This window comes from Esox lucius, chromosome 20 (genome assembly GCF_011004845.1).
Source record: "Esox lucius isolate fEsoLuc1 chromosome 20, fEsoLuc1.pri, whole genome shotgun sequence".
Taxonomy (NCBI): domain Eukaryota; kingdom Metazoa; phylum Chordata; class Actinopteri; order Esociformes; family Esocidae; genus Esox; species Esox lucius.
Genome location: NC_047588.1, coordinates 12,692,888 through 12,716,198, shown reverse-complemented (window position 1 = coordinate 12,716,198; position 23,311 = coordinate 12,692,888). Strand labels below are relative to the sequence as shown.

Sequence of the window (23,311 nt, the reverse complement as noted above, 5' to 3'; positions counted from 1 at the left end):
TGTAATTATAAAGGACCATATATTTTTCAACTTTACTCTCTTGAATACTTTTTGGTTTATTGAAACAAACAAGCGTCAAAGATTCCCCCAGTCAACACCAAGGTGACAAAGGACAAACTCAAGACAAAATAGTCACTACAGACAATATTAAGCATGCGTTTGCTGTCATACAGTACTTTGTGTCATGTATTACTATATTCTACATGCTCCTAAACAGGTGAGTACTCTTGTGTAAATCCATATCCTGGTCTTGTATGATCTCTGAATAGATGATAAGATTGTTCTGAATGCATATCCGTGTGCTACTTTGTTTGTTTACAGATGTTCACCAGTACTTGAGGTCTCCTATGTGTAACGGTGTGCTTCCCACGCATCTGTTGCTATCATTAAAACGGCAGTGGACTTCCTCCATGGTTCAAGTCAGGGCTTGGTTCCTAATTGGCCAGACACAGACAAAATGCATGGTCACGTGCAGTACTTACAAGCACCATTTCCAACCACTACCAACTCTGAGAGAGATTGAGTTTCACTGGATTCAGCATATTAATGGACAGGATTTGGATTTTCCAGTAAAAGCTAAATTACATTGAAAATATGTATGGCAGATGTATTTTCCAAAACGTTGATGTCATGTGTATTTTCAGTGCAGAATTAAAGGTGAAAAGACAATATCAATGATCATGATGGTAGCCCAATATTCAGAATCAACCAACCAATCATCCCTTCAACTACAATCCCATTATCAGTAGCAGTTAGAGAATTCGTTTATTTTTATTTTTCTAAGGCTGAATTGTTGGTTATTTAGCTACTTTAGTTCAGTTCACTAGCTCACCCTGAGTAAGAGCATCTACTGAACAAACAAAATTTGAATGTGAAAAACTTTCACAATGTGGGTATAATTCTATTGAGCTCCACCCCTGAACAAGTAAAAATTTGGGCATTGACCAGATCCAAATTTAACCTAATCTAGGCTGTTGGGTACAGTACAGTTGTATTCAATATACTAGGTCACAGTACACTTAAAGTAGTATAGTTTAATTCAGTTGAACAAGTTACAAGGTCAAATACAATACACTGTAGTATACTCAACTGCTGGTCTGTTCTGTATTAATAGTTTGGTCTAGAAAAAATCCATTAACACACAGCCAGTCAGGATAAAAAAAATGACCCAAAGTCATTAGCACATTTGACTGGGTTGTTATGGCGTTTAAGTTACTGTTCTTCCTCAGCATGATCCAAGATGTCTGGAAAGTAAAATTGATTCAGGAAGTGATGCTGGTTTCAGACTCTCACATGTCATGTTCAGAAAATGGAAAGCAAGGCTGATTTTCAGGGAGAAAAGGTAAAAATGTAGAAGGTAAAATGGGTACTTTTACGGCAATTGAATAAGTACTGCAAATGTCATTGTACAAGTTCATGTTTTTAGACCTGAACTGAGAAATGAGGCCAAGACAAACAAGGTATAATAAATCATTTGTATATAATTCCAATTGTGTCTCAATTACACTAGATATAAAAGGACTTTGAACAATTCATACGCATAGTTATCAGTGCAACGGAAGTCAGGAAGACTTGACCGGTTGTTTGAGTGGTATTAAAGACAACTTTCTCCATAGATCAAATAGATGTTCCCTTTTCCAGATGTAAACAAATTACTTTTCCATGTGTGCTGCTAGTGTTAAAGGATTTTCACAGCAGAGACATGCAGCTCAACATCTACAGTATCTTCTCTACTAGCCAGTTTTCCAGGGAGAAAAAGGGTAGCCAAGCCAGTACCTAACATTATGAAATTGGTCGAGTTCAAACTCAGTTGGCTTTACAAGGCTAGGTCTAATAGCCTATACGTCTGACCATGCGCATAGAACATAATGAAACCAGACAATTTACCATGTTCATTGTAATGTGAACACTATTGGCTATTCAAACTGGTATTTATGTGTAACACTATTGGCTATTCAAACTGGTATTTATGTGTAACAGATAAGGGAATGGACTGTTGGATGTTTTGACGCCCTTCGTAAGTTGGGGTCCTGGCAGAGTTCTGAGACATTTGGCAATACATCAATTCAAAACAGGGAGTGCTTTCTTTGCAGTGTTAAATATGTTTGAATGTTCAGGCTTTTTCAATTCTGTAGAATCGCTTACCGAGAGGAAATGGAGGCGAGGTTCTCCCCCAACTCGACTCCCAGTCATATGTACCCCACCCCACCCCCTCTCCATCCCCTTTCTCCATTCTCTTCACTAACCACTGCTGTACATGTCGTTTCTCTGTCCATTAGCTGGGGCGACGTGGAGAAACGCTTAAAGAATTTAGTTTGAACACCAGTTCCCATTGACCATCAATTGAAGAGGATGGGTCTCGTTCGCTGCTGTTTTACCGAATCGCTGAAGATGGACCTCGCGCTGCTGGCCTGCTTGGTTACAGTTGTAGGCATCTGCGCGGCACGATCCGATGCTCCACGAGGGGTGGCGGTGCCGTTTGTTTTTGACCCCACAGCGACGTGCAACCCTCCGTGCCAACATGCTGGCATCTGCATTCGAAACAACACCTGCTTCTGCTATCGAGGCTATGAGGGAGAGACCTGCCAGTATGGTGATGTTACAACTTTTTTGCCTTGCGAGAAAGGCAAACTTTTAAATTGAAGTGATTGTGAAATACCGAATTTATGCCAATGTAAATGTTGCATACCGACTTATTTTAGATGTGATCATGAATACACTGCATGTTTTTGTTTTGTTTGAACAGCGAACTGCTATCCCAAATGTAAGAATGGAGGAGAGTGCCTTCGCCCTGGAAAATGCAGATGTCCTTCTGGATTTGGTGGAAAATATTGTCATAAAGGTACTTTATGATTCTGTTCATGTTGAGAAAATAGATGAAACGTTGCAATAATACAAATGTATCGTTAACGATGACGTGGGGGCATTGTCGATGATAAGAATTCATGTTCATCTTTTCCAGTGAACTGCGATAGTGGATGCTGGAACGGTGGGGAATGCATCGCTGTCAATGGAGTGGCCAAGTGCATCTGTCCTTCTAGCTGGACTGGCTCCAAATGCCAAGAGGGTTTGTTTACATCCCTAATTAGCCTAATTCACACAGAGGTGAAAGCATAAGTGGGATTGCTTGCTCCGTTGTCATTAATCAGCAGGGGTGTGCTAATCCTGTAAACTTAGCAACTTAATTGCAGTACCAAGACGTACTTAAATACAAAGGACAAAACCAATATGGAATCATTATTTTCATTGCACCGGAATGGGACACAGGAAGCCTTCTTGGCCAAATGTATTATGGTGATTTATTGGTTCCTGGAATGTTAAGAATGCGTTGTGGTAATGTTTCCCCAGCGATCTGTCCTCAGGGATGCAGGAACGGGGGTAGTTGTGTGGCTCCTGGAATCTGCAGCTGTTCAGAGGGCTGGCTGGGGGGAGCCTGCCACACTGGTGAATGACAGTAACACACTCAGAAACAGAAGTGGCTCACTCTCACTCACAGATTTGACACTAAACCAACATGTCATACCATATCTTCAGACATGTAGGCCCTATCACTCTCAACCATTCTAGTTTCAGAAATGTAAACATCATAACCCTTTTTCTGATGACCCTTCACCTCTATGTATCTTGCAGCTGTGTGTCACCGGCCCTGTTTGAACGGAGGTAAATGTGTGTCGCCTGATGCGTGCCGCTGTCGGGCTCCTTACTTTGGACCACGCTGTGAGGAGAGGAAGATGTTTTGACCCTGTAGGGGTTAGAGGTCAAAGAGGGCCAGTCAAAGGCCTTGTAACACCGTATTCCAAACCTGGTGCTCTAGATATTAGCTCATTGCTTTTTAAATCATTTTTGAAGGACCATTGAACTGTGTTAACATTAACCTTGAACTGTCCACTTCATATGTACTATACACATTTGTATTTGTGCTACAATAAATGTGTATACAAGTACATGTTTCTTGATATCTTTTTTTCATCGCAGTACATATTTATAGCAATAGAACCCTTAGTTTGAGCAAACCCCTTATGCATTACATGCATTACAAGTATTTTAACCAGTCAATGAGTTTCTTGAACATGAACAAAATGACAAAATATTTTATTTCTCCATATGCTTGATTTACAACAACAACAAGGTTTAAATGAGTCTAAAATGTTCAAATAACTGTTTTCATTAGACCTACGTATGATATCTGCTGGATAGATTCTGTGGTTAAAACAGGAAGTGACAACTATTGCTGCAACTTCACTTCTGCCTCACAAAGCTGAACCTATATAATGTTAAGTGATCAAGTACATCTGAATTTATACTCAGAACAGGTCTGCACATGCAGATGGACCTGGATGTGGACCAAAATATCAACCAATTACATTCCAATGCATAATTATGTGATGATTTACCCATGAACTCTACCTAAAAACAACAACAGTGCACAACAGTTTAGGCAACAACAACACTTTCAACAGCAAAGTAAATCAATACAAGACAAGAAACAAAAAGAGAACGGGGTATTCAGAAAGCTAGATTTTTCTTCAATGAACCATCAACTGGTTTTTAATCGGATTCTAGTCTCTTACACTATGATCTAATACTGTGTGCAGTGACCAGCATTAGGACAATAAAACACAATTACATGCAAAAGATACATTCATTTATGTCTACCAGATCCCAGAAAAAACAATTGTGGTTTGAGACCTCAAAGCACAATTGGCAGAATCATTTCTGTATGGACATGCGGAGCTTAACATAGTATTATACATTGTTTATGAATATGTTATGTAATCCTTATGCAAGGGCTTTCCAACACTGTGCTACCTTGAGCATTGAGGTAGTAACATACAGGGAATATTAGACAAGTGCAATATATCCAGGCCTCCCGTTAATGTACACACACTTACACTAAGACACACACACACACCTACAAACACACACCCAGACACACACACACACACACACACTCCTTCAAACACACACCCAGACACACACACACACCTTCAAACACACACCCAGACACACAGCACAGGTTGTTTCTCGTGCACATTTCGTTAAGCTTCCTCATCTTCCATCATTTCCCTTATTCCAGTGGCGCCTATGAAGAGCAGAGATATTTATATTTACAGTACAAACATATGAGTGTCTAAAAATGTGCCGACTGTGACCCAGTGCTGACCTTTGACCCGCAGGTGACGCCGGTGTATCCGCTGCGGCAGTGGCAGAAGTTCGGCAGGACACACCTCCCCCCATTCAGGCATCTCTGCTTGCAGACGGCTGTGAGCCAGGGCAGATGGGCGGGGGGTGTGGAGTCAGCATGTACATGTATGTTTATTTACGGCTGTAGATCGAAGTACTCACGAGTCTGACATTGCAGTCCTTCCCATCCCGTGGGACAGTGACAGGTGTTGGGTCCCACACACTCACCGCCGTTCTTACACTTCTGCAGGCACGCAGCTAGTCAGGCGCAAACACGCGCATGTAGACGCACACACGCACACACACACACACACACACACACACACACACACACACACACAGAGTGGCTTAGCATTGTGAAGGCCTGTTTAAACGTCGTCAGGTTAGCGGTAGATGTAGAACTTGTCGTGACTCACGGACGTTACACCTCGCCCCCCTCCACCCGGAGGCACAGGAGCAGACGTCGGGACTCACACACTTCCCCTTGTTCATGCACATCGGGTCACAGACACCTGGAAGATTCAGGTTCCGGTCAAATATACTTAGCTAGGTGGTTACGGGCTGGTTACAGAGGATGTTGTTTGGGGGAGGGGGGGGGGGGGGCGCAACAGTACTCACTCTTCTGACACCTCTTCCCAGTGTAGCCCTCGGGACAGGAGCACACGTTGTTCCTCATACACTGACCTCCGTTCTTACAGGGAGGGCTGCACACAGCTGAAACAGTGACACGCCAAAGTACCGAGTTGACAGGCAGCCGAGCGTTTACAGTATCTAGACTCCTTAATTCAGGGACGCTCAATCCTGTTCCTGGAGAGCTTCCGTCCTGTAGGTTTTCCCTCCTGTCCTAAGTGATCATACCTGATTGGGTTAGTTACCTGGGTGAGAAGCTTCATCGGGTTAGTCATAAATGGGGTTTGGAGAGGAAAGCTACAGGACGGTAGATCCCCGGGGACAGGGTTGGACAGCCCACAGGTGCTTTAGGGCACTAAGAGGAAGTTGACCTATTGGCACTGTCACTTACCAATCTGACACTGGGAGCCGTAGAAGCCCCCGGGACAGGCACAGACCTGGGGTTTGACACACGTCCCACCGTTCAAACACACCGGACTGCACACGGCTGAGGGGGCAGAATGTGACACTCAGATCCAGTTGTCAAGACCACAGGTTGGCACATGGGCCTGAATCTCAGAACCAAACTGGACTGGAGTTACCTGAGTGACATGTGGGTCCATACCAGCCGGGCCTGCATTTACACACATCAGGAGAAACACACTCCCCTCCGTTTTCACAGTGCCTGTTGCACACCACTAAATGGAGACACACACACACACACACACAATTACACACCAACAATTCTTAGACCCGGCACACATCCACACAGGGTTTTTAGGCAAGCACACACTGTTTTCAGGGATGGTAAGGAAACACATTATACATGCCAGTGAAGTTTAAATGTGTTGAATGATCTCTCACTGATTTCACATCTTGGTCCTACGTAACCATAGGGACAGGTGCACAGATTTCGGACCAGACAGGTTCCTCCGTGCTGACAGGACGGCTCGCATCTGGCTGAAAACACAGCAATCAGAGAACACAGTTACACCAAGGAAATATACAATCTATACAATTATATAACCTTCAATTGCATAGCATTTAATTATATACCATTTAGAGTAAGGAGCGTAGCCTAGTCCCAGATGTGTTTGTACTATCTGCCCAACGTCTGTTAGTATCACACCCGCCTCTGCCAGCGTTTCAGTGTCACCGGCCCACAAGCTGCCACCAACCAAATGTTCCTTTTCCAGCCCATCCAGGACTGTCTCGTTATGCCCATTACACACAACTGGACACCAGGACTCTATTCCCCAACCAACCTGTGTATTTAGTTCCTTATGTGTCCCCCAGTCTTTGTTGAGTATTGTCAGTGTTTGTTTGCATGTGTTCCTTGTGCATTTGCTTGCTTCTTAGGTTTGAAGATTGTTATTTGCTCTGAGAAAGTATTCCTCGGTTTGTGCTTAGCGCCTTTGACTTCTTTTTTCTATAATTGCTCATTAAATCCTTCTGTTTGAAATCTTGTTACCATCTGCTGCCTCTTAAGCCATGACAGAATTCTCAACAGCTAATGCGGGCAGCTTCCGATGCCGGAGCTCCGCCGAAACCCACGGAGTGCTGGAATGAGAGCTAGGTAGGCAAACAGGAACAGCCAGCCCCAAAACAGGAACTAACAGGAAGGGCCATCAGAGACAGCTGGGAACCAATGACCACGCAGCGGGCAGAACAGACCATTGGTAGGGTGGGAGAACCCATGTCCTTCTACAGCAGCCACTACTCCTGGATTCACCTCTGCCGGGGTTCCATGCCGGACATGGAAAACCGATGCATCCTAAAGCTGCGGGCACTCCCAGTGAGTGACGCACCCGGTCGCTACACCCACCACCATTGCCGCCCCCCTAAAAAATACTTTTCGGGGGAGTTACCCGCCAAACAGTCACTTTCCCTGTCTTTTCGAGGTCTCCTTTCAGCCACTGTGTCCTCATTTTGTAACAGTGCCCTTTAAGAAGCAGGACACAGGCACAGAAAAGAGGACTTTAAATAAAAAGAACTAAGACACAACAAAACTATGGCGGAACAAGAAAACTAAACAGAACAATATTACTGATGAAACAGAATCCAAATAATGACAGACAAGATAAACAAGGGAAAGAATCATTTAAATAGGGACAGTGATGTAGAACACAGGTGAGGGAAATAACAACAAATGGGTGTCTCTGCTCCAAAAGAGAGAGAGGGGACGTTGGATTCCACAGACATGGCAGGCTTGCAGTACCAGGATGTGTGGGATGATGTGTTTACCTTCCTCACACGTGGGTCCGCTGTAGCCCACGGGACAGACACACACATTTGGCTTGACACACTTTCCCTGGTTCCTGCAGTCAGGTCGGCAGACAGCTGAGAAGTTTAAAGGTTCATGAAAGAAAGCTCATATGTGTAACGGCAAACATACTGTAATTTACTGATTTCTCATTGTTGTTTTGTAACCGCAAAAACCATGAAGAGTCTCATTAAACTGTGAAGAGTCTCATTAAACTGTGAAGAGTCTCATTAAACTGTGAGCGTTCTTCCTACCTATGTGGCAGTTATATCCTGTGTAGCCGTCCTTACAAGTGCAGGTGTTAGGTAGAGAGCACTCCATATTCCTCCCACATAGATGCCGGCACACAGCTGAAATACACAGCATCACCGTTTCATGGGAATCGACAGTATACTAAACATCCAAGTATTTGAATGTTTATAAGATATAAACAATGAACAAAACCTGGATGCTAACCTTTGCAGATGATCCCATCTCCAGTGTAACCGAATGGGCAGCGGCCACACTTAAAGGAACCTGTGACAGTGGGCTCACACGTCACCCCGGAGAAGCATGGCGCATCTGCACAGGTCACTATGGGGGACGAAGACCCCCACCTGACCCCGTGGCTTAGGTCAGGGATCAAAAGGGTCAGACCCTCCTTGTTGCTCTGATCTCTTTTGTGATTGGTTGGGGTGGAAACTCTGGTTAGAGTTTGGTCTTCAAGGATGATTGGTGTCTTTGTCTCCACGAAAGAGCCTCTCCTGCTACTCACTGGGGGACCCTCAGTTTTCCTCCTGCTTGGGATGAAGGAGGAGGAGGAGGTGGAAGTGATGTCGATTATTTCACTGCTGAAGTCTTGGGTCACAATGGAAGGTCCCTCTGTTCTGTCGGAGGTGACTGGCCTCTGTCCTGAAAAACACTGGAAGTTAGAGGATAGAGCTTGAAAATGAACTCATCATAAAACCTCCATCACCTCCACCATCTAAACCTAAAGATGTATGTAAATCAGTAACATTGGCATAACTATAAACCTTTCTAGGAGATAACTATAGTCACCTCCAAAATAATTATACTTTTTCTGCTCTTTATCTTGGGTGTCAATCATTTTACAGGTGACTGTATGAGCAATCAATTCAACTATGAATTAAGCCCATTTAAGCCCGGCTATAAACCCTTTTTGTGTTAGTAAACAGCAATGATTTTTTTTTGGGGGGGGGAGCCAAACTGGTGGCAGAAAGTGACAGAAGTATGAGCTATTTCGTTTGTTTGCATGCTAACACAGCTTACAAGCTAGCTAATGTTGCTAACATTGGTCCGTGGTGTTTACCATTGTGAAATAGCCTACTGAGAATGCCAGCTTTGTGGTTGCTGCTGTTACAAATTTATCGTTATTATTATAACTACAGTACATCATCAATGTTGCCTGTGTGATGAACAGTGGACAAAACTTTGGCTTATATCTGGAATGCTCGCACTGCAGAGACGAGCATTCCAGATGATTTCATCAGTCCAGTCTAATGGCTTGCAACCATAAATGTCTGCATTTAGCTTCAAAGGGTGGCTTCAACAACAATATTCTATAAAAATTAAGGCCGTCTTTTTTGCATTCCTATTCTGACATCCTTCCTTTAGCCTGAGGATCTGGCCCGTTTCCCTACACTTATTAGAAGTTTTATGCCACCACCAAACTTCAGTGATGTAACCGTGACGCCCACTCCAAATTGGTCTATTGAATTTCCTTAAACTAAACACATAATTGGTAATAAACACACCCATCAAGCATCTGCTTCTCACCTGTTGTGCCACTTCTACTACAGGTGTGTCCATTGCCGTGCAGCCCTGGTGGACAAGGTCCGCAGATGTAGCCGGCTGACACGTGTGGACTCTGGAAGCACTGCACCCCTGGGTAACATGGTTGTCTGGAGCAATGGGCCTGGTCGGAGGGCTTAACCCTGCCAGGACCCTGGTGACCTCCGCTTGGTGGTGCGGGAACAGACACTCTATGAGAAAGCTCATCAGCCTTACCAACCAAGGACCCTGGTTTACCAACAGGAGAGGGGGAAGGAGAGTATGATTATTACTAGAGAAGCATAGAGCTGAGAGTCGGAGGTCGGAGGCAGAGGTAAAGGAAGAACCAGAAAGAGCTGGACCCACCCCTGCAGCTCGTCCCATCCCCAGTGTACCCGTCTGGGCAGGAACCACAGGTGTAGGAGCCCAGGGTGTTGTTGCAGCCCACCCCAGGGAAGCACGGCTCTGAGGCACATTCATCCACATCCTCTCTACACGTATTACCTAGAACACAGACACAACAACATGCCTGGAACACAGACACGACTAAATGCCCGGAACACAGACAAAACAACATGCCTGGAACACAGACACAACTAAATGCCCGGAACACAGACACAACAACACCCCTGGAACACAGACACAACAACACCCCTAGAACACAGACACAACAACATGCCTGGAACACAGACACGACTAAATGCCCGGAACACAGACACAACAACACCCCTGGAACACAGACACGACTACACCCCACGAACACAGACACAACAACACCCCTGGAACACAGACACAACAACATGCCTGGAACACAGACACAACAACATGCCTGGAACACATACACAACAACACGCCCGCTCAGCTCTTCACACACAAACCGGATGTGACGTACAAACAACACATGACACTAAAAACTCACTGAACCGGGGAAGGACATTTGGCATGGCTTGTTTGGACTATTCATACAATGAAAAGAGCGTTCACAAGAACTAATATGCTTCATAAGCTGCGTGTCAAAACAGCTTGATAAATAATAAAAGTTACAAGACTCTCAGAGTCATGGAGCGTCTGAGATACAATAATGAGCAATAGTGTTAATATGGACGGAACGCAGTCCTCCAGTGTTCATTGTAACACAGGTGCCACAAGCCACATCTTCACGTTATCTGACACGAGACCAATGGACAGTTCCTATAATATTACAGTTTGCGGTGATGTGCTGGTTGTGTGGAGTACCTGTCATTCCGGGAGGACAGATGCAGGAGAAAGAGTTGGGTCCGTCTACACACCTGGCCAGGCGGCAGGGGTTGGGTTTACAATCGTCTATGTTTACCTCACACCGGTCCCCTCTGAAGCCAGCAGGACAGACACACAGGTACCCCCCACTGCCCGGGGGGAGCTTTATGTTTGGAACACAGGAAGCCCCATTCAGACAGTCACAGGACAGCACAGAGACCTGGGGACAAACAGTGAAATGGAACGTAAGTAGAGCGTGTGAACGATTCTGTTGGAAGAATATTGGCATCTGAAACATGAGCATGTTACTGTATCGGGATTGTAAATGTCCCGCTTGTACGCTAATATGAGACATTTTTAATGGGTGAAAATCAATGAGAATCCCACAGCTCCCTTTTATGTTAAACAGAAGCTATGACTTTCGGCTATCACATTCTGATATATTTCAGCAGCCTTGACGACGCAGGACTTTGCACGAGACCCACCTGGACGGAGGCACGCGTCTCAGCGCTGCAGTCATCAGCGACGGTGAAGTGGAAGGTCTGCACAGTGGCGGAGGTGACAGCTTCAGTGGCCTTCCAGACGAGCAGGCCAGCGGGGGAGAGGAACGCACCGCTGGGACCTGACTCCAGGGTGAACAGAACCGCTGAGCCCTCTGGATCCTTGGCCTCCAACTGGTACACAAAGTTCTCCCCCTGGAATGTCTGCAGACGCTGGCCTCTGCCCTGGAATACCGGAGGCTCATTCTCTGGTGGGGGCCATGAAAATGTTTAAAATTGAAATAATATCTCCCATTCACACCAACGCATGACAAATATTTACTCTATATATTCTGTCTTGGTTTATTGCCATCTTGATTCCTTTTTTCAATTTTAACCCATCAGTTCATTTCTTTAGCCTGCTGTAATTGGCCTCATTTTGTAGGAATAAGGATTCTTAAACAAAACAGAAACTCAGCACAAAGAATTTAAACTGTAATCACAATTATAGATAAGTCCCAAAGGACTTACTCTGATCCAATTAGACCTGGTTCCTGGGAACATGACCAATGCTGAGCCCATGGTGTTATATAGAGTTAAAAGTGAAGTAATATATAATGTAGCATTTGTAGAGGACGTTGTAGTTACTCTCAGCGATGGACCATGTGTATCTGGAAGAGTCTGGTTGGCACATCAGGCAAGGGCTACTGGGATTCCGGTCCCCCTCTGCATAACACACACTGTCAATGATGCAGGCTCTCTCCTGGGGATTGATACATAGTAAGAAAATTGACATAATGGGTATAATTTAGCATCTGTTTGCCTTTTAGAAAACTTCAAACCCTTACTATTGAACTAGAAATCAGGAACACTTGACTTGCTAAAAGAGAACAAGGTTAGCATTGTCTTCATGCCGACACACCGGTGAATGGTAACAGTCACACTCTACATGTGGATGAACATCTAACTGTTTCCTGTATTAAGAGATGGCAGAGAAGGAGCTTTATCCTCTCCTCTCTACCGCAACACTTCTATAGTGGTCTGTTAACATTCCATTGCTAACAGACCACTGGAGACCAATTGTTTGGCTGAGAAATGTTTTCTTCAAGCTCCGAAGAAGAATCTGTCGCCATAACTAATGGGAGAAGTAGTCACATCTTGCTTTGAAAGGGGCAGACCCGCAGATTGTATTGCTAGGTGAGTAAACGAAAGGTTGCTGAAACCAAAAGTTGGCTAGATCAATTCCATGAGCTGTCATGGTGACAAATCCTCTTTTGGGCTAGACAATTCACCCTACATGCTACTGTTAGTTGCTTGGAACAGGAGATTGCTAACTGACTAATGTACCCTACCTGCTAAATGTTAGGGCCTGAAAAAATACAACAACTATAAGAAAATACATGTTCTTGATTAACTTGGTAAAAACAAGAAACGGCTAAATCAAATAAAAATCTACAAAGAAGATAATTAGAAATCCTGGGTCATGGTTCCTGTAATACTGTACTGATCTCACATAAATGCTTTTACAAATTCTGAACTCCACAGAAATATTGTGATACCATTAAAACCAAGTGAAACCTACCCTCAAGGTGCAGAGAACATCATGGCTAAATGTGCAGATCTGACAGGCTCCATCAAACAGGGTTAGGATCTTGGCATTGCTGTAGCCGTAGCCATCATTGGAAACCTGTCAAGATAATGTAATTACTTAATAAGGATTACCGGTAACATATCTTCTCAGATGTTCACAGAAGCTACTATTAGAAGTAACCATCTGATAGGTGTCAAAACAAAATCAAAACCCAACGCTAGGGCAGAGAAATGCAATGCAGTACTATTGATTATGGCTTGGTTCTACAGTTGTATTTGTTGGGCCCTTGGCCCATTCCCAAATAGTGGATGGGAATCATCGATGAGTAGGATCATTTTGTCAAAGCATAAAAATGGCCCCTGCTCAGACAGGGCTAGCTTTGCAGGCAAAGATTAAGCTGAAGCGCTGGATTTAGGGCTCTCACAATATCAGATATTCACTACATGATTATCGCGGCCAAAATAATTCACAATAATGATATTATTGTGATATCTATAGAAATGTTTACGAAAAAAATTATACTAATGCTATCAGTCAAATTAATCTATAACTTTTTTTGTGTGTTTTTTCTCTTTTGGCAAATGAAGTAAACTCAAACTAGTGTATGTAGGTGGAGAGTCTGTAACCTTAACTGTACAAATAAATAAATAAAAGAGTACAAAAAGAGCAATAACACATAATGGATAGTGAAAAGGCAACCAGATGAAGTGATGAACAAAAGATCCACAAGGACTAACACAGTTTTTGCCTAGTGAATAGGCTACGAAAACGGTACATCTTTGCATTAATTCAAATGCCAGTGTATAAGTCCAGACTCATTGTTAAAGTACATGAATGAGCTATAGAAAAACTGACAGGGTTTTTTGTAAAAACACACTTTCTCCAAGTGAATAGGCTACAAAAACGGTCTGTCTTTGCGGAACTCTCTGGGGGTTCTAGTGGGGTAATGAGTTGATTTCAGTGCCAGTATATAGGTCCAGACTCGTAGTTTAAGCACATGTATAATATCAAAAAGCTTTTTCATGTGAACGTCATTTCCGCCTATTGCATACAATAAAATAATGTGTATAATTAACATGATATCAATATTTCATTTTTAAATATCACGGTTATCATCAATACCCTTATTTCGCGGCAGCCCTACTGTGGCTGGACTAAAACATCAAGTTCAATGGAAAATCTCAGTCCAGGACTAGAGTTAATCACTGTCCGAGAAACCGTCCCTTAAAGACACTGACCTTGATCTGCCAACGCGCCAGTGGTAGGTTGGTGGCCGTGTCCAGATCCAAGCCTGCAGAGAGTCGTCTGTCCTCCAGGGGGAGCTTACACTTCAGGGATGACTCATCCACAAAGGTTGCCAACGCAAACCGAGGCTCGTCCAAGGTCCACTGCCCGTCCACAAACTGGATCACAACCGCACAGAACCAGAAGCAGCAGAGATAAGGGACAATGGAATTCTATGAATAAATAAATGGAACTGACTGCTAACTTCATAGTGTATGACACATGAAGGTGTGTACGTTGGGGGTATGGTACCTTTTCTTTCACAAATTCACACTTGAGTCCATAGGAGTGTTTGAAGCCATGTCCAAAGACTTGCACAGCAGAGCAGTCACTCTCTCTAATGTTACATAGACCCTCATTCTCCAGCTCCGTGATCTCGGGCGTCTGGTCTTAACCATCCCAAAATGCAGCAGATACACAAAGGAAAAGCAGAAGAAAAAAGCCTGTAAGTGGGTTGACAACCCCCCCCCCCCCCCAGTATGGCTGTGGTATGATGTTAGATCCACCCGTCCCTCTCCTTACCGGAGATTAGGCTGCAGTCGTATGAGCCAAACCCAGGGAAGCACCCACATCCCCACTCAGAGCACAGCCCGTTCCCATTACACAGATCAGGACACCTGAGGAAAGACAGCGCATCCTGGTACTCTCCTTTTCCCGCCCTTTCCTCCACCAGCCGCCTTTCACACTCGTTCTCCAGAAGAGGCAAAGTGGCCCCAAGCCAGACTTGCTGGTCCTTCAGCTGGAGGTCCCTGACGCACATACCCACCACCCGGCTCACTATGGCTGGGCCTAGTAACCGGCTGCAGCCCAGGGCTATGCTGGAGTTTGCTAACGCCCGCTGGCACTCCGCCCTGGCCTTGAGCTGGGTTAGCCCAGACAAGGTGGGCCATGTGGGGGGAGGGGAGGACTCGGGCTCGAGCACCAGCTCATGGTCCTCAGGGAAGAAATAGGTTAAGCCCTCCAGGTCAGACTGGCTGAGGCTCTGGTATTGCGGGTTGGGGAGGAGCTGAAAAGACTGGCGCCTTCCACGTCTCCTCTGGTTGTTGGCTCCATGGCTGGAGCGTTTTAAGGGAGACCCTCTTCCTCTAGGCAGGGAAACAGTGTCACGGGCCTGGCCGTGCTGATTGGAGTTCACTGGGGTTCGGCCTGTTTGTCTGTGGTGGTGGTTTTGGTGGTGGCCTTTGAAGAGCTCAACTGAGCGGATGTATTCTGCCGTGACGTCTAGACTGGGGATGATAGTGTCGAGTCTCACGTTGCCATGTTGAGAGCAGGTTGAGTCGGGGATTGACTGAGAGCTGGTTCGCTGGGAATCTCCTACACAGTTACAGTACCTGTGGGGGTTAGGGGCACTCTGATAGGACGGGACGGTGTCAAACAAGCTGCTACCTGGAGGGAGTCTGCCGAAAGAGATATACGTAAACATCAGTTAGGACCTCTTTGGAGATACTGTACCGGAAACACATAGAGATCAATAAAATAATAGCGTCTGATCCACACTGTTTCCACAATTGGAACAGGCTAAAGAGCCCTCTGATTTCATATCTAAAGAAATGTGTATAGCCACCTCAGAAAGAAAACCAGAGTGGTCATTTGTTAGTGACATAGCAGCTGACGTTGGGGATCACACTATCGGACTCAGACTGGCTATTTAATCGTCAGGTTTCTCACGTTCTTATGTGCACTGGTCTAACTACAGTAGCAAGGGGGTTCTTTTATACAACGTGTTGCTTCTTGTAAATTCCTGGGAATTTGGTTAACTGAATATTGGTCTTTTAAAACTTGTTAGTGAGTTGGTGAATAAGCTAAAGATTAAAATTGGTAAATTTTATTGGAATAAATCACACCAGCATAGAAAATAGATTTTATAGAGTCAGTATATATCATTCGGCCTTGTGATTTATCAATGGCGAAAATGTTCACAATCATCACTGTCTGTTATATTCTTCAGTTGGCTGAGAGTCACTGACTTCTAGAAGGGCCAGATATGGTGGATGTTATTATAAGAGGAATTCATGCAAAGACCTCCCAACTATCCAGCAGAGTAAATTAGTTGGAACAGCAGTTAACAAACACGCACTCAAGACTGGATAGTACTGGAGATCCCATGGGGCCTTTCAGAACTGTGTACAACTGCTTTATAAAATGTTGCCCAACACTCATGGAATGACATTCAGAGTGATCTTTAGTTAAATGTTTTACTGCCTATAAGACACCTCTATATAAATGGTATTTCTATTGTCAATTTCAGAGTAGATTTTTAAATTATATTTATCACTTTTAAGGCACTATATGGTCTGGCACCTGATTACATTAGTGACATGCTCAACCCACTGCACAGTAAGGCCTCTCAGATCAGCTGAAAAAGGACTTCTGGCTGTCCCAGAGTCTAGACTGAAAACTAAAGGGAACCGGGCCTTTGCTATATGGGCCCCTGGACTCTGGAACAGCCTACATTACCACAGAATGTCAGAGACATTCTTTTAAATCTTACCTCAAAAATTATTTTTTATAACATGGCTAATACAAATATTTTATCATTGGGTTTTTATATTTTGTTTATTCTTTTTACTTTCTTTAAATAAATAAAAAATAATATACGTTTTACATATATTTTTATTATTTTTTTAATGTATTTTTATTTTTGTAATGCAGGACTCAGTTGTAAAAGAGGCCTTGGTCTTAGTTGATTTTGCTGCATAAATAAAGGTAAAATAATACTAAATAAAATAAACCCACCCACCACCCCTGCCCCCATCAGTTATTTTTGCTTCGGTAAGGGATTAGAACTGCACAATTTGCTCATTGCCTATGGAGATTGCTATTGTTGATATTATGGGTTCATATTGTTATGAGTAATATTGTATACACAATCATGGGTTGGCAGTGAGTTACCCCAGAGGAGCAGAACCTAACAGCAAGACATGAAAAGTATTGTTGTGCATTTCTCCAATAAATGGTTGGGGACATGTCCAAGAAACCGTCCCTTAACGACTAGTACGTGGCGTTCCCTGCCAAAACTGGTATACGAATGAAAAAACCAAAGCAATGAAAATTACATTTCAATTATTGGTTGGCCTGTTAGAATTTGACTGGACATCAGTTCAGACTGACCTCCATTCAGAAATGAAAGCTGCAACGTCTTTGTCCTTCAGAGCTCCGCCTTCTGCTGTGTGGAGGTCGTTGTGCATCTGTCCATCGTAGGTTCCACAAAGGCCCTCAGTGTGTCCCCAATCTGAGCTTGCGGCCCTCAGTGTCAAACTCATGCCCCAATCGGAGACATCTGCACGCACAAATGCCCCAGAGGGGAAGGTAATCTTCAGCACGCAGACAGAGAGAGAGAGAGAGGATCAGATTTAAGCCTATCATGATCTGTTGGACCTTACAGTACCTTCATTTTAGGACTAACAGATGTTCTGCTACATAGTGAATGGCCTTCATGTCTTTCTAAACACCCTATGGGCTGGTAATGACTTTATTAAGGGCGTGGGCTCCTAGTCTGTCTCTTTTCTATTTCTGCCACCACCAACTCATCCGAGTACGTTTCAACGTCCACAGGATTCACTGACCGTGACTTTGCGCCCCTGGTAGGACTCTGTGATGCGGATGCCGCTTCTGGCCACGTCCCCGTTCTTCACCGCCAGGTGCGGTCTGGTGTCTCCCAGCTCGCCGTTGCACATGTCCAACGCGATGGCATCGCTGCCGTCCCTCGCCACGAAACCGCAGATGCACGAGGCGGCGTGGACCACGCTGCCGCACTCCCACTGGCGCACGTGGACCTCAAACGGCCGCCGTGTGCTCTTGTACAGAACAAACGTCCCGATCTGGTAGTTGTCATATTGCCTGTAAGGAAACACATGAAGTGTATCAGTTGTAGTGTCTATTCCGCTGATTGTTTACATAGTGGCACATCGTGGCTAATATTGTACTGACTGAAGTACCTGCCATCAAACGTGATTATGTGAGGATCGGTGAAAGCATAGCAGTATGCTGATGGAACATCTTTCACTGTTATCTGAAAACACAGAGTGCATATCACCTTTCAAACTCATTTGATTTCATAATCACTTTCCAATTGAAAAATCTGGATAAAATAGATGCTTTTAAATGTAATGGCAAATAACAGTTTGGGTTTGAGATACGAACAGTTTGTACGGTAAGTTGCACAGCACATTCTCCATTAACTGAGTTGGACAACCATGCCCACAATGCACAACACACACTTTCCCAAAACATATTTTTTCTAAACCCGGTTATATCATTCAAAATTAAGAAGGAACAAGCAACAAATTCCGAATCCTATCACCGGATTTCCGGGAAAACCTGAGTATCTTGGAAAGGTTACCATATTTAGACAACCCTACCTGGACAGTCTTTGGTGTGTATCCACTCCAGAGGAAATTGGGGGAGACTATGGGTTTGATGGAGATCTGTGTGGTCCTATCCCCATCGTTGAGGAAGTCTGTGACAGCGCTGAGGTGAACTAGAGCCTGGCTACACACCCCGCTAGCGCACCCCGAGCTCTGGGACAGATCCAACCGGCACGACGACAGCACCACATCTGGACCCAGCACATTGTCTCCTGTCGGGAAGATTGTGTGATGCTGATTGGCGCTGTTGTTGGTTGTGTTTTTGTCTTTATATTTGGAGGATTGGAATATATCAGTTATTCAAAATATTGAACTGTGAAGAACTTCACTGTTGTGACGCTGTGAGCATACTGGCTTACTTACAAACACTTTACCTTGATTACTTGTACTCAGGTGTAGGGACAGAGTACACCCCTCAGTGGAGGAGGAGGAAGAGGAGGAAGAGGAAGAGGAGGAGGAAGAGGAGGAGGAGGCTTCGCCAAGGCAGGGGACAGGGATAGTACTCTCCACAGCCATTTTATAGTCCCTCCCACCTTCAAACACAGTGGTCACCTCTGGTCTCAACTGTAGAGACACATGACAAATAACGATTAACCAGATACACACACATACCAAACATACACACACACACACACACACAAACGCGCGATTAACAATCACACAGCAGTGAAAACCACAAATATGCAGACACATAGACACTCACTAAACCTCCAAAAACTTCCTCTCTCTTTGATGTATGATTTACCCTGATCCCGGCAAAGAACTCTTGGCTCTCCACTGGGGTTCCCTGGATGTCTGGTGAGTCCAGAAAGAAACTGGAGCAACTGCAGTAAATCTGACGAAGAGAGAAAGAGCCACAGCCATTAAAGAGAAAGAGAAGGCTCAGTACAGGATGTATAAAACCCTTTATATTTGTCAAGTCACTGATGTGATACCACAGTTAAATAATATCAACTTGGTTGACTAGTTAATTAGAAAATGGCAGTGCTTCTGTAGAACTTTCCTGCTAGGTTTTCAACAAAGACAGCTTCATTTCCTTATGCACATGGGATCAGACTTCCATACCACCAATTTAAACCTTAACAGAAATTCTAGACCTTGCATCCGTGCTTTGTGGCAACATAGACCTACCTTGTCCCCTAGTCTAAGGTTGATACCATCCAGCTCAATGAAAGCGAAGGACTGGACGGTGGTCTCCTGTTTCAGTTCTTCTTTTCTGCCTTGGGGGGAGAGGCGAGACCAGGCCACCACATAGCCCAGAGAGCTGTTCAGGCTGTGGGTCTCAAAGCTGCACTTCAGGTAGACAATGCTCCCAGATATCTCTGCCACTATGACAGGTACGACTGGGGACGGAGGCGGTCTGGCTAGAAGGGAGAAGAGGGTAATGATGTACAGTTGGGTACACCGCAGATGTTATTGCATGTTTTATTGAGCAAAATGGTCAAATAAGGTAACAGGAATGAAGGTATTTAATTTGATCCCTACTGAACATGATCCAGTCATTTACATTGCCGGTCACTGTGAGAACAGTTTGGTTGAATGGATCCTGCCCTTTTCCTATACTTCTCTAACCTAACCAGGGAAAGAACAGACCAGACGGTAGGTGCCCTCCTGGTTCATCCCCAGACCCCCTCCTCCCTCCATCTTTCACCGAAACCCATAGAAGTGTGACTTGTCCAAGAGTTGTCTCCATGGAGACAGGGTGAGGGACATGGTGCCAGGACACACGTTTAGCTCGTGAAGAGAACCTGTGGGGGGCTACGTTCCCCTTCGCACGGCGTCGCTGACCCAGTCTGACTCCAACGGGTGGCGCCAATGGAGTAGGACAATCACACAGCCTCACCTTTACACGCCCCATCAGCATCCACCTCCCCAGGACCACATCCCGCCGTCGCAGAGTCTGACATCGCTGCGCCGGGATAGCAAGACAGTTAAATATACATGTCTCAAGAATGTGTGTAGAATGTCACCATAATACAATCATTATCTCTTTCAAGTCTATTCATCTTAATCTCTTCTCTTCTAAAAGAGTAAGCCCAGAAAGACCATAAAAACAGGTCAGTTAGCAGATATTAAGGTCTGAAACGGCATACACTTCCTGAGCGGGAGGTCGGTGTTGACCGTTGGACATACCCTGGGTGCAGTAACCCATGCAGCCTTGGGTGGGCTGGAGCAGGTAGACGTAAAAGTCTCCACAGTTGCGCACGGTGACGGGGATGCGGAACAGGCAGCAGTCCTTGCTGCCGCTGAGGAAGAACTGCCAGGTGGCACAAGCCGTCAGCTGCTTCACCTCCAGGGGCCGTGGGAGGCTCTCGCCCTCCCTCAGGGACAACCACACGGGGGCCTGTGTCCCGCAGTGGTTGACCTGAACAACACCAGGGAGAACTATTGGTTAGCCCGGTTAATGTTCTGTTTGTGCGGTCATGCAAAGGTCTTCAACAGGCCTAATATATGTCTCATCAAGTATATTCATATTGCTTTTGGGGGGGGGGGGGGATCGAACTCTCCTTCAAATAAGGTCAATTATTCTCAACAAGCTAAAGTTGTATTAGATAATAATGCTTGGTTTTAGAAAATATGCCTAGAATATCAAGCAATTTGTCTTGTTCCACTGGCAGATTATTTCACTTAATTCAAGCAAATAGCTTTAAAAAAAATTAATTGCATTGTAAACAGTTGAATCTAAATTTGACAGGATGCGCTCAGAGTGGTGAGGAATTGGCATGACAGCACAAACAAGTCTGGTACCGACTTGTACTAGTTCATACTAGGAGGAAATGAAATGCAGTTGGTTAGCCTGACGAACAAGGTTTGCTCTAAAACGCACCAGCCAATAAATGCAGCAAAGTGATGAAAACGCGCTGCAGATACACCTTCATACATATACTTAATTCCACAGCTCATAGGTATCGTTGGTGGGGGACTTTGAAGCAACATTTCACCAACGTCACACAGGAACAATATTCTAAATGTGGCTGTGACTTACAGCACACAGGCTACTAATACATCAAGAGTTAAGCAACAACCGAAAAGGTGTGCAGGAAACAAAAGTGTAACATTCAAGTAGGCCTCTTGACAATAAACCATTAAATGTCTTAGTCTTCTTTAGTGGAGCTTGTACGTACCTCTACATGAGAGCATCTCTTCCCTCAGAGAGAGAGCAGAGATGCCCTGTGAAGAAACAGCTGGAAGCTCATACTTCTGTTGAATCCTTCAGTCTGTCTGCACAGCCCAGGGGAACATTTCATCTCCCCTAACTCTCTCCTGTTTTTCCTCCTGTCTTTCTCCTCTCTATCAATCTGTTTGGTCCTGTGCTTTATGCTGACACCATCCCTGTCTCCTTGGTACAAAGAGCCTATGTTCACTTCAAAAGGAAAGACTAGCACTCATGTTACCAAAGCCATGACTGAGCTATTACTGGATAGTGCAGGAAGACCTATATCACGAGGACAATGCTCTTCTGTACTGTTCTGACTGAGGCACGGCATTTGCTATGAATGATCAGCAAAAAAACATATCCTGTAGGTTGAGCCTTACACTGGCTGCACTAGGTGTAAATACATTCTCTGGATCTAACAAATCCAAAGAACCAACAATGAGCAGCACTGATATTATGCGCAGGATCAGATCTTTACCATCTAAAAACAAAAAAGCCTTGTGTTGTATCAGCTTCATAGCTTTATGGCTAAATGACATGTTATTTGAATAACTTATAGCTTTGTTCAATGCTGCCAAAAAAGTAGAAAAAGAAGCTTTTGAGTGAGGAACAGAATGGTTAGAATTAAGAGACCACTGCAAATTGAACGCTTCTGTTCCTTACTCAAAACTTTCCTTTTCAACTTTTTGGGAAAGTAAATAAAAAGGTGCAGTTGTCTCTTATTCCTTTCCGGAGCTGTATACCTTGTCAGCATGTGTATGCCTTGATGTGTTAATGTTGCGGCATACTGTGTACAGTGGATATAAAAAGTCTACACACACCTATGTTAAAATGCCAGGTTCTTGTGATGTAAAAGATGAGACAAAAGATGAGACACTTTTTCCACCTTTAATGTGACCTATAATGTGAACAATTCAGTTGAAAAACAAACTGAAATCTTTGAGGGGGAAAAAAATAAAATAACCTGGTTGCATAAGTGTGCACACCCTTAAACTAATACATTTTGATTTTATTACAGCACTCAGTCTTTTTGGGTAGGAGTCTATTAGCATGGCACATCTTTTCGTGGCACTCTTCTATGCAAAAGCGCTCCAAATCTGTCAGATTGCGAGGACATCTCCTGTGCACAGCCCTCTTCAGATCACCCCACAGATGTTCAATTGGATTCAGGTCTGGGCTCTGGCTGGGCCATTCCAAAACTTTAATCTTCTTCTGGTGAAGCCTTGCTTTTGTGGATTTGGATGTGTGTTTTGGGTCGTTGTCATGCTGAAAGGTGAACTTCCTCTTCATCTTCAGCTTTCTAACGGATGCCTGAAGGTTTTGTGCCAAAACTTCCTGGTATTTGGAACTGTTCATAATTCCCTCAACCCT

The 23,311-nt window shown here is 44.4% G+C and overlaps 2 protein-coding genes across 3 annotated transcripts in view; one reads left to right on the top strand and one right to left on the bottom strand.

Annotated features, from left to right (window-relative positions):
• Nucleotides 1-16: 16 nt before the first annotated feature.
• On the top strand, nucleotides 17-3,924 carry LOC105021893 (von Willebrand factor D and EGF domains). 2 transcript variants are annotated; one of them, XM_020041025.3, is made up of 6 exons: nucleotides 17-217; nucleotides 2,280-2,593; nucleotides 2,747-2,842; nucleotides 2,963-3,067; nucleotides 3,349-3,444; nucleotides 3,631-3,924. In XM_020041025.3, the coding sequence occupies exons 2-6, from the start codon at nucleotides 2,353-2,355 to the stop codon at nucleotides 3,738-3,740; spliced, it is 648 nt and encodes a 215-aa protein (XP_019896584.1). In that variant the 5' UTR covers nucleotides 17-217; nucleotides 2,280-2,352; the 3' UTR covers nucleotides 3,741-3,924. The 2 variants fall into 2 exon arrangements, with proteins under 2 accessions (XP_019896584.1, XP_010888194.1); XM_010889892.4 differs by lacking the exon at nucleotides 17-217 and having other exon boundaries at nucleotides 2,055-2,593.
• Nucleotides 3,925-4,105: 181 nt separating this feature from the next.
• vwde (von Willebrand factor D and EGF domains) overlaps nucleotides 4,106-23,311 on the bottom strand; it is a 29,527-nt gene continuing 10,321 nt past the window's right edge. Inside the window, exons 3-31 of the mRNA XM_020040766.2 lie at nucleotides 20,917-21,148; nucleotides 20,627-20,692; nucleotides 19,915-20,147; nucleotides 19,529-19,618; nucleotides 19,158-19,347; nucleotides 18,778-18,995; nucleotides 18,355-18,428; nucleotides 17,983-18,256; nucleotides 17,528-17,730; nucleotides 14,939-15,813; nucleotides 14,669-14,805; nucleotides 14,371-14,535; nucleotides 13,124-13,228; nucleotides 12,190-12,304; nucleotides 11,548-11,810; nucleotides 11,063-11,282; nucleotides 10,193-10,330; nucleotides 9,833-10,075; nucleotides 8,513-8,947; nucleotides 8,311-8,406; nucleotides 8,038-8,133; nucleotides 6,658-6,753; nucleotides 6,396-6,491; nucleotides 6,206-6,301; nucleotides 5,803-5,898; nucleotides 5,601-5,696; nucleotides 5,347-5,442; nucleotides 5,165-5,262; nucleotides 4,106-5,083 (exon numbers count right to left, since the gene is read on the bottom strand). Of these exons, the coding sequence (XP_019896325.2) occupies nucleotides 5,069-5,083; nucleotides 5,165-5,262; nucleotides 5,347-5,442; nucleotides 5,601-5,696; nucleotides 5,803-5,898; nucleotides 6,206-6,301; nucleotides 6,396-6,491; nucleotides 6,658-6,753; nucleotides 8,038-8,133; nucleotides 8,311-8,406; nucleotides 8,513-8,947; nucleotides 9,833-10,075; nucleotides 10,193-10,330; nucleotides 11,063-11,282; nucleotides 11,548-11,810; nucleotides 12,190-12,304; nucleotides 13,124-13,228; nucleotides 14,371-14,535; nucleotides 14,669-14,805; nucleotides 14,939-15,813; nucleotides 17,528-17,730; nucleotides 17,983-18,256; nucleotides 18,355-18,428; nucleotides 18,778-18,995; nucleotides 19,158-19,347; nucleotides 19,529-19,618; nucleotides 19,915-20,147; nucleotides 20,627-20,692; nucleotides 20,917-21,148 (5,157 nt within the window). The 3' untranslated portion in view covers nucleotides 4,106-5,068. The remainder of the gene's footprint in view (nucleotides 5,084-5,164; nucleotides 5,263-5,346; nucleotides 5,443-5,600; nucleotides 5,697-5,802; nucleotides 5,899-6,205; nucleotides 6,302-6,395; nucleotides 6,492-6,657; nucleotides 6,754-8,037; nucleotides 8,134-8,310; nucleotides 8,407-8,512; nucleotides 8,948-9,832; nucleotides 10,076-10,192; nucleotides 10,331-11,062; nucleotides 11,283-11,547; nucleotides 11,811-12,189; nucleotides 12,305-13,123; nucleotides 13,229-14,370; nucleotides 14,536-14,668; nucleotides 14,806-14,938; nucleotides 15,814-17,527; nucleotides 17,731-17,982; nucleotides 18,257-18,354; nucleotides 18,429-18,777; nucleotides 18,996-19,157; nucleotides 19,348-19,528; nucleotides 19,619-19,914; nucleotides 20,148-20,626; nucleotides 20,693-20,916; nucleotides 21,149-23,311) is intronic.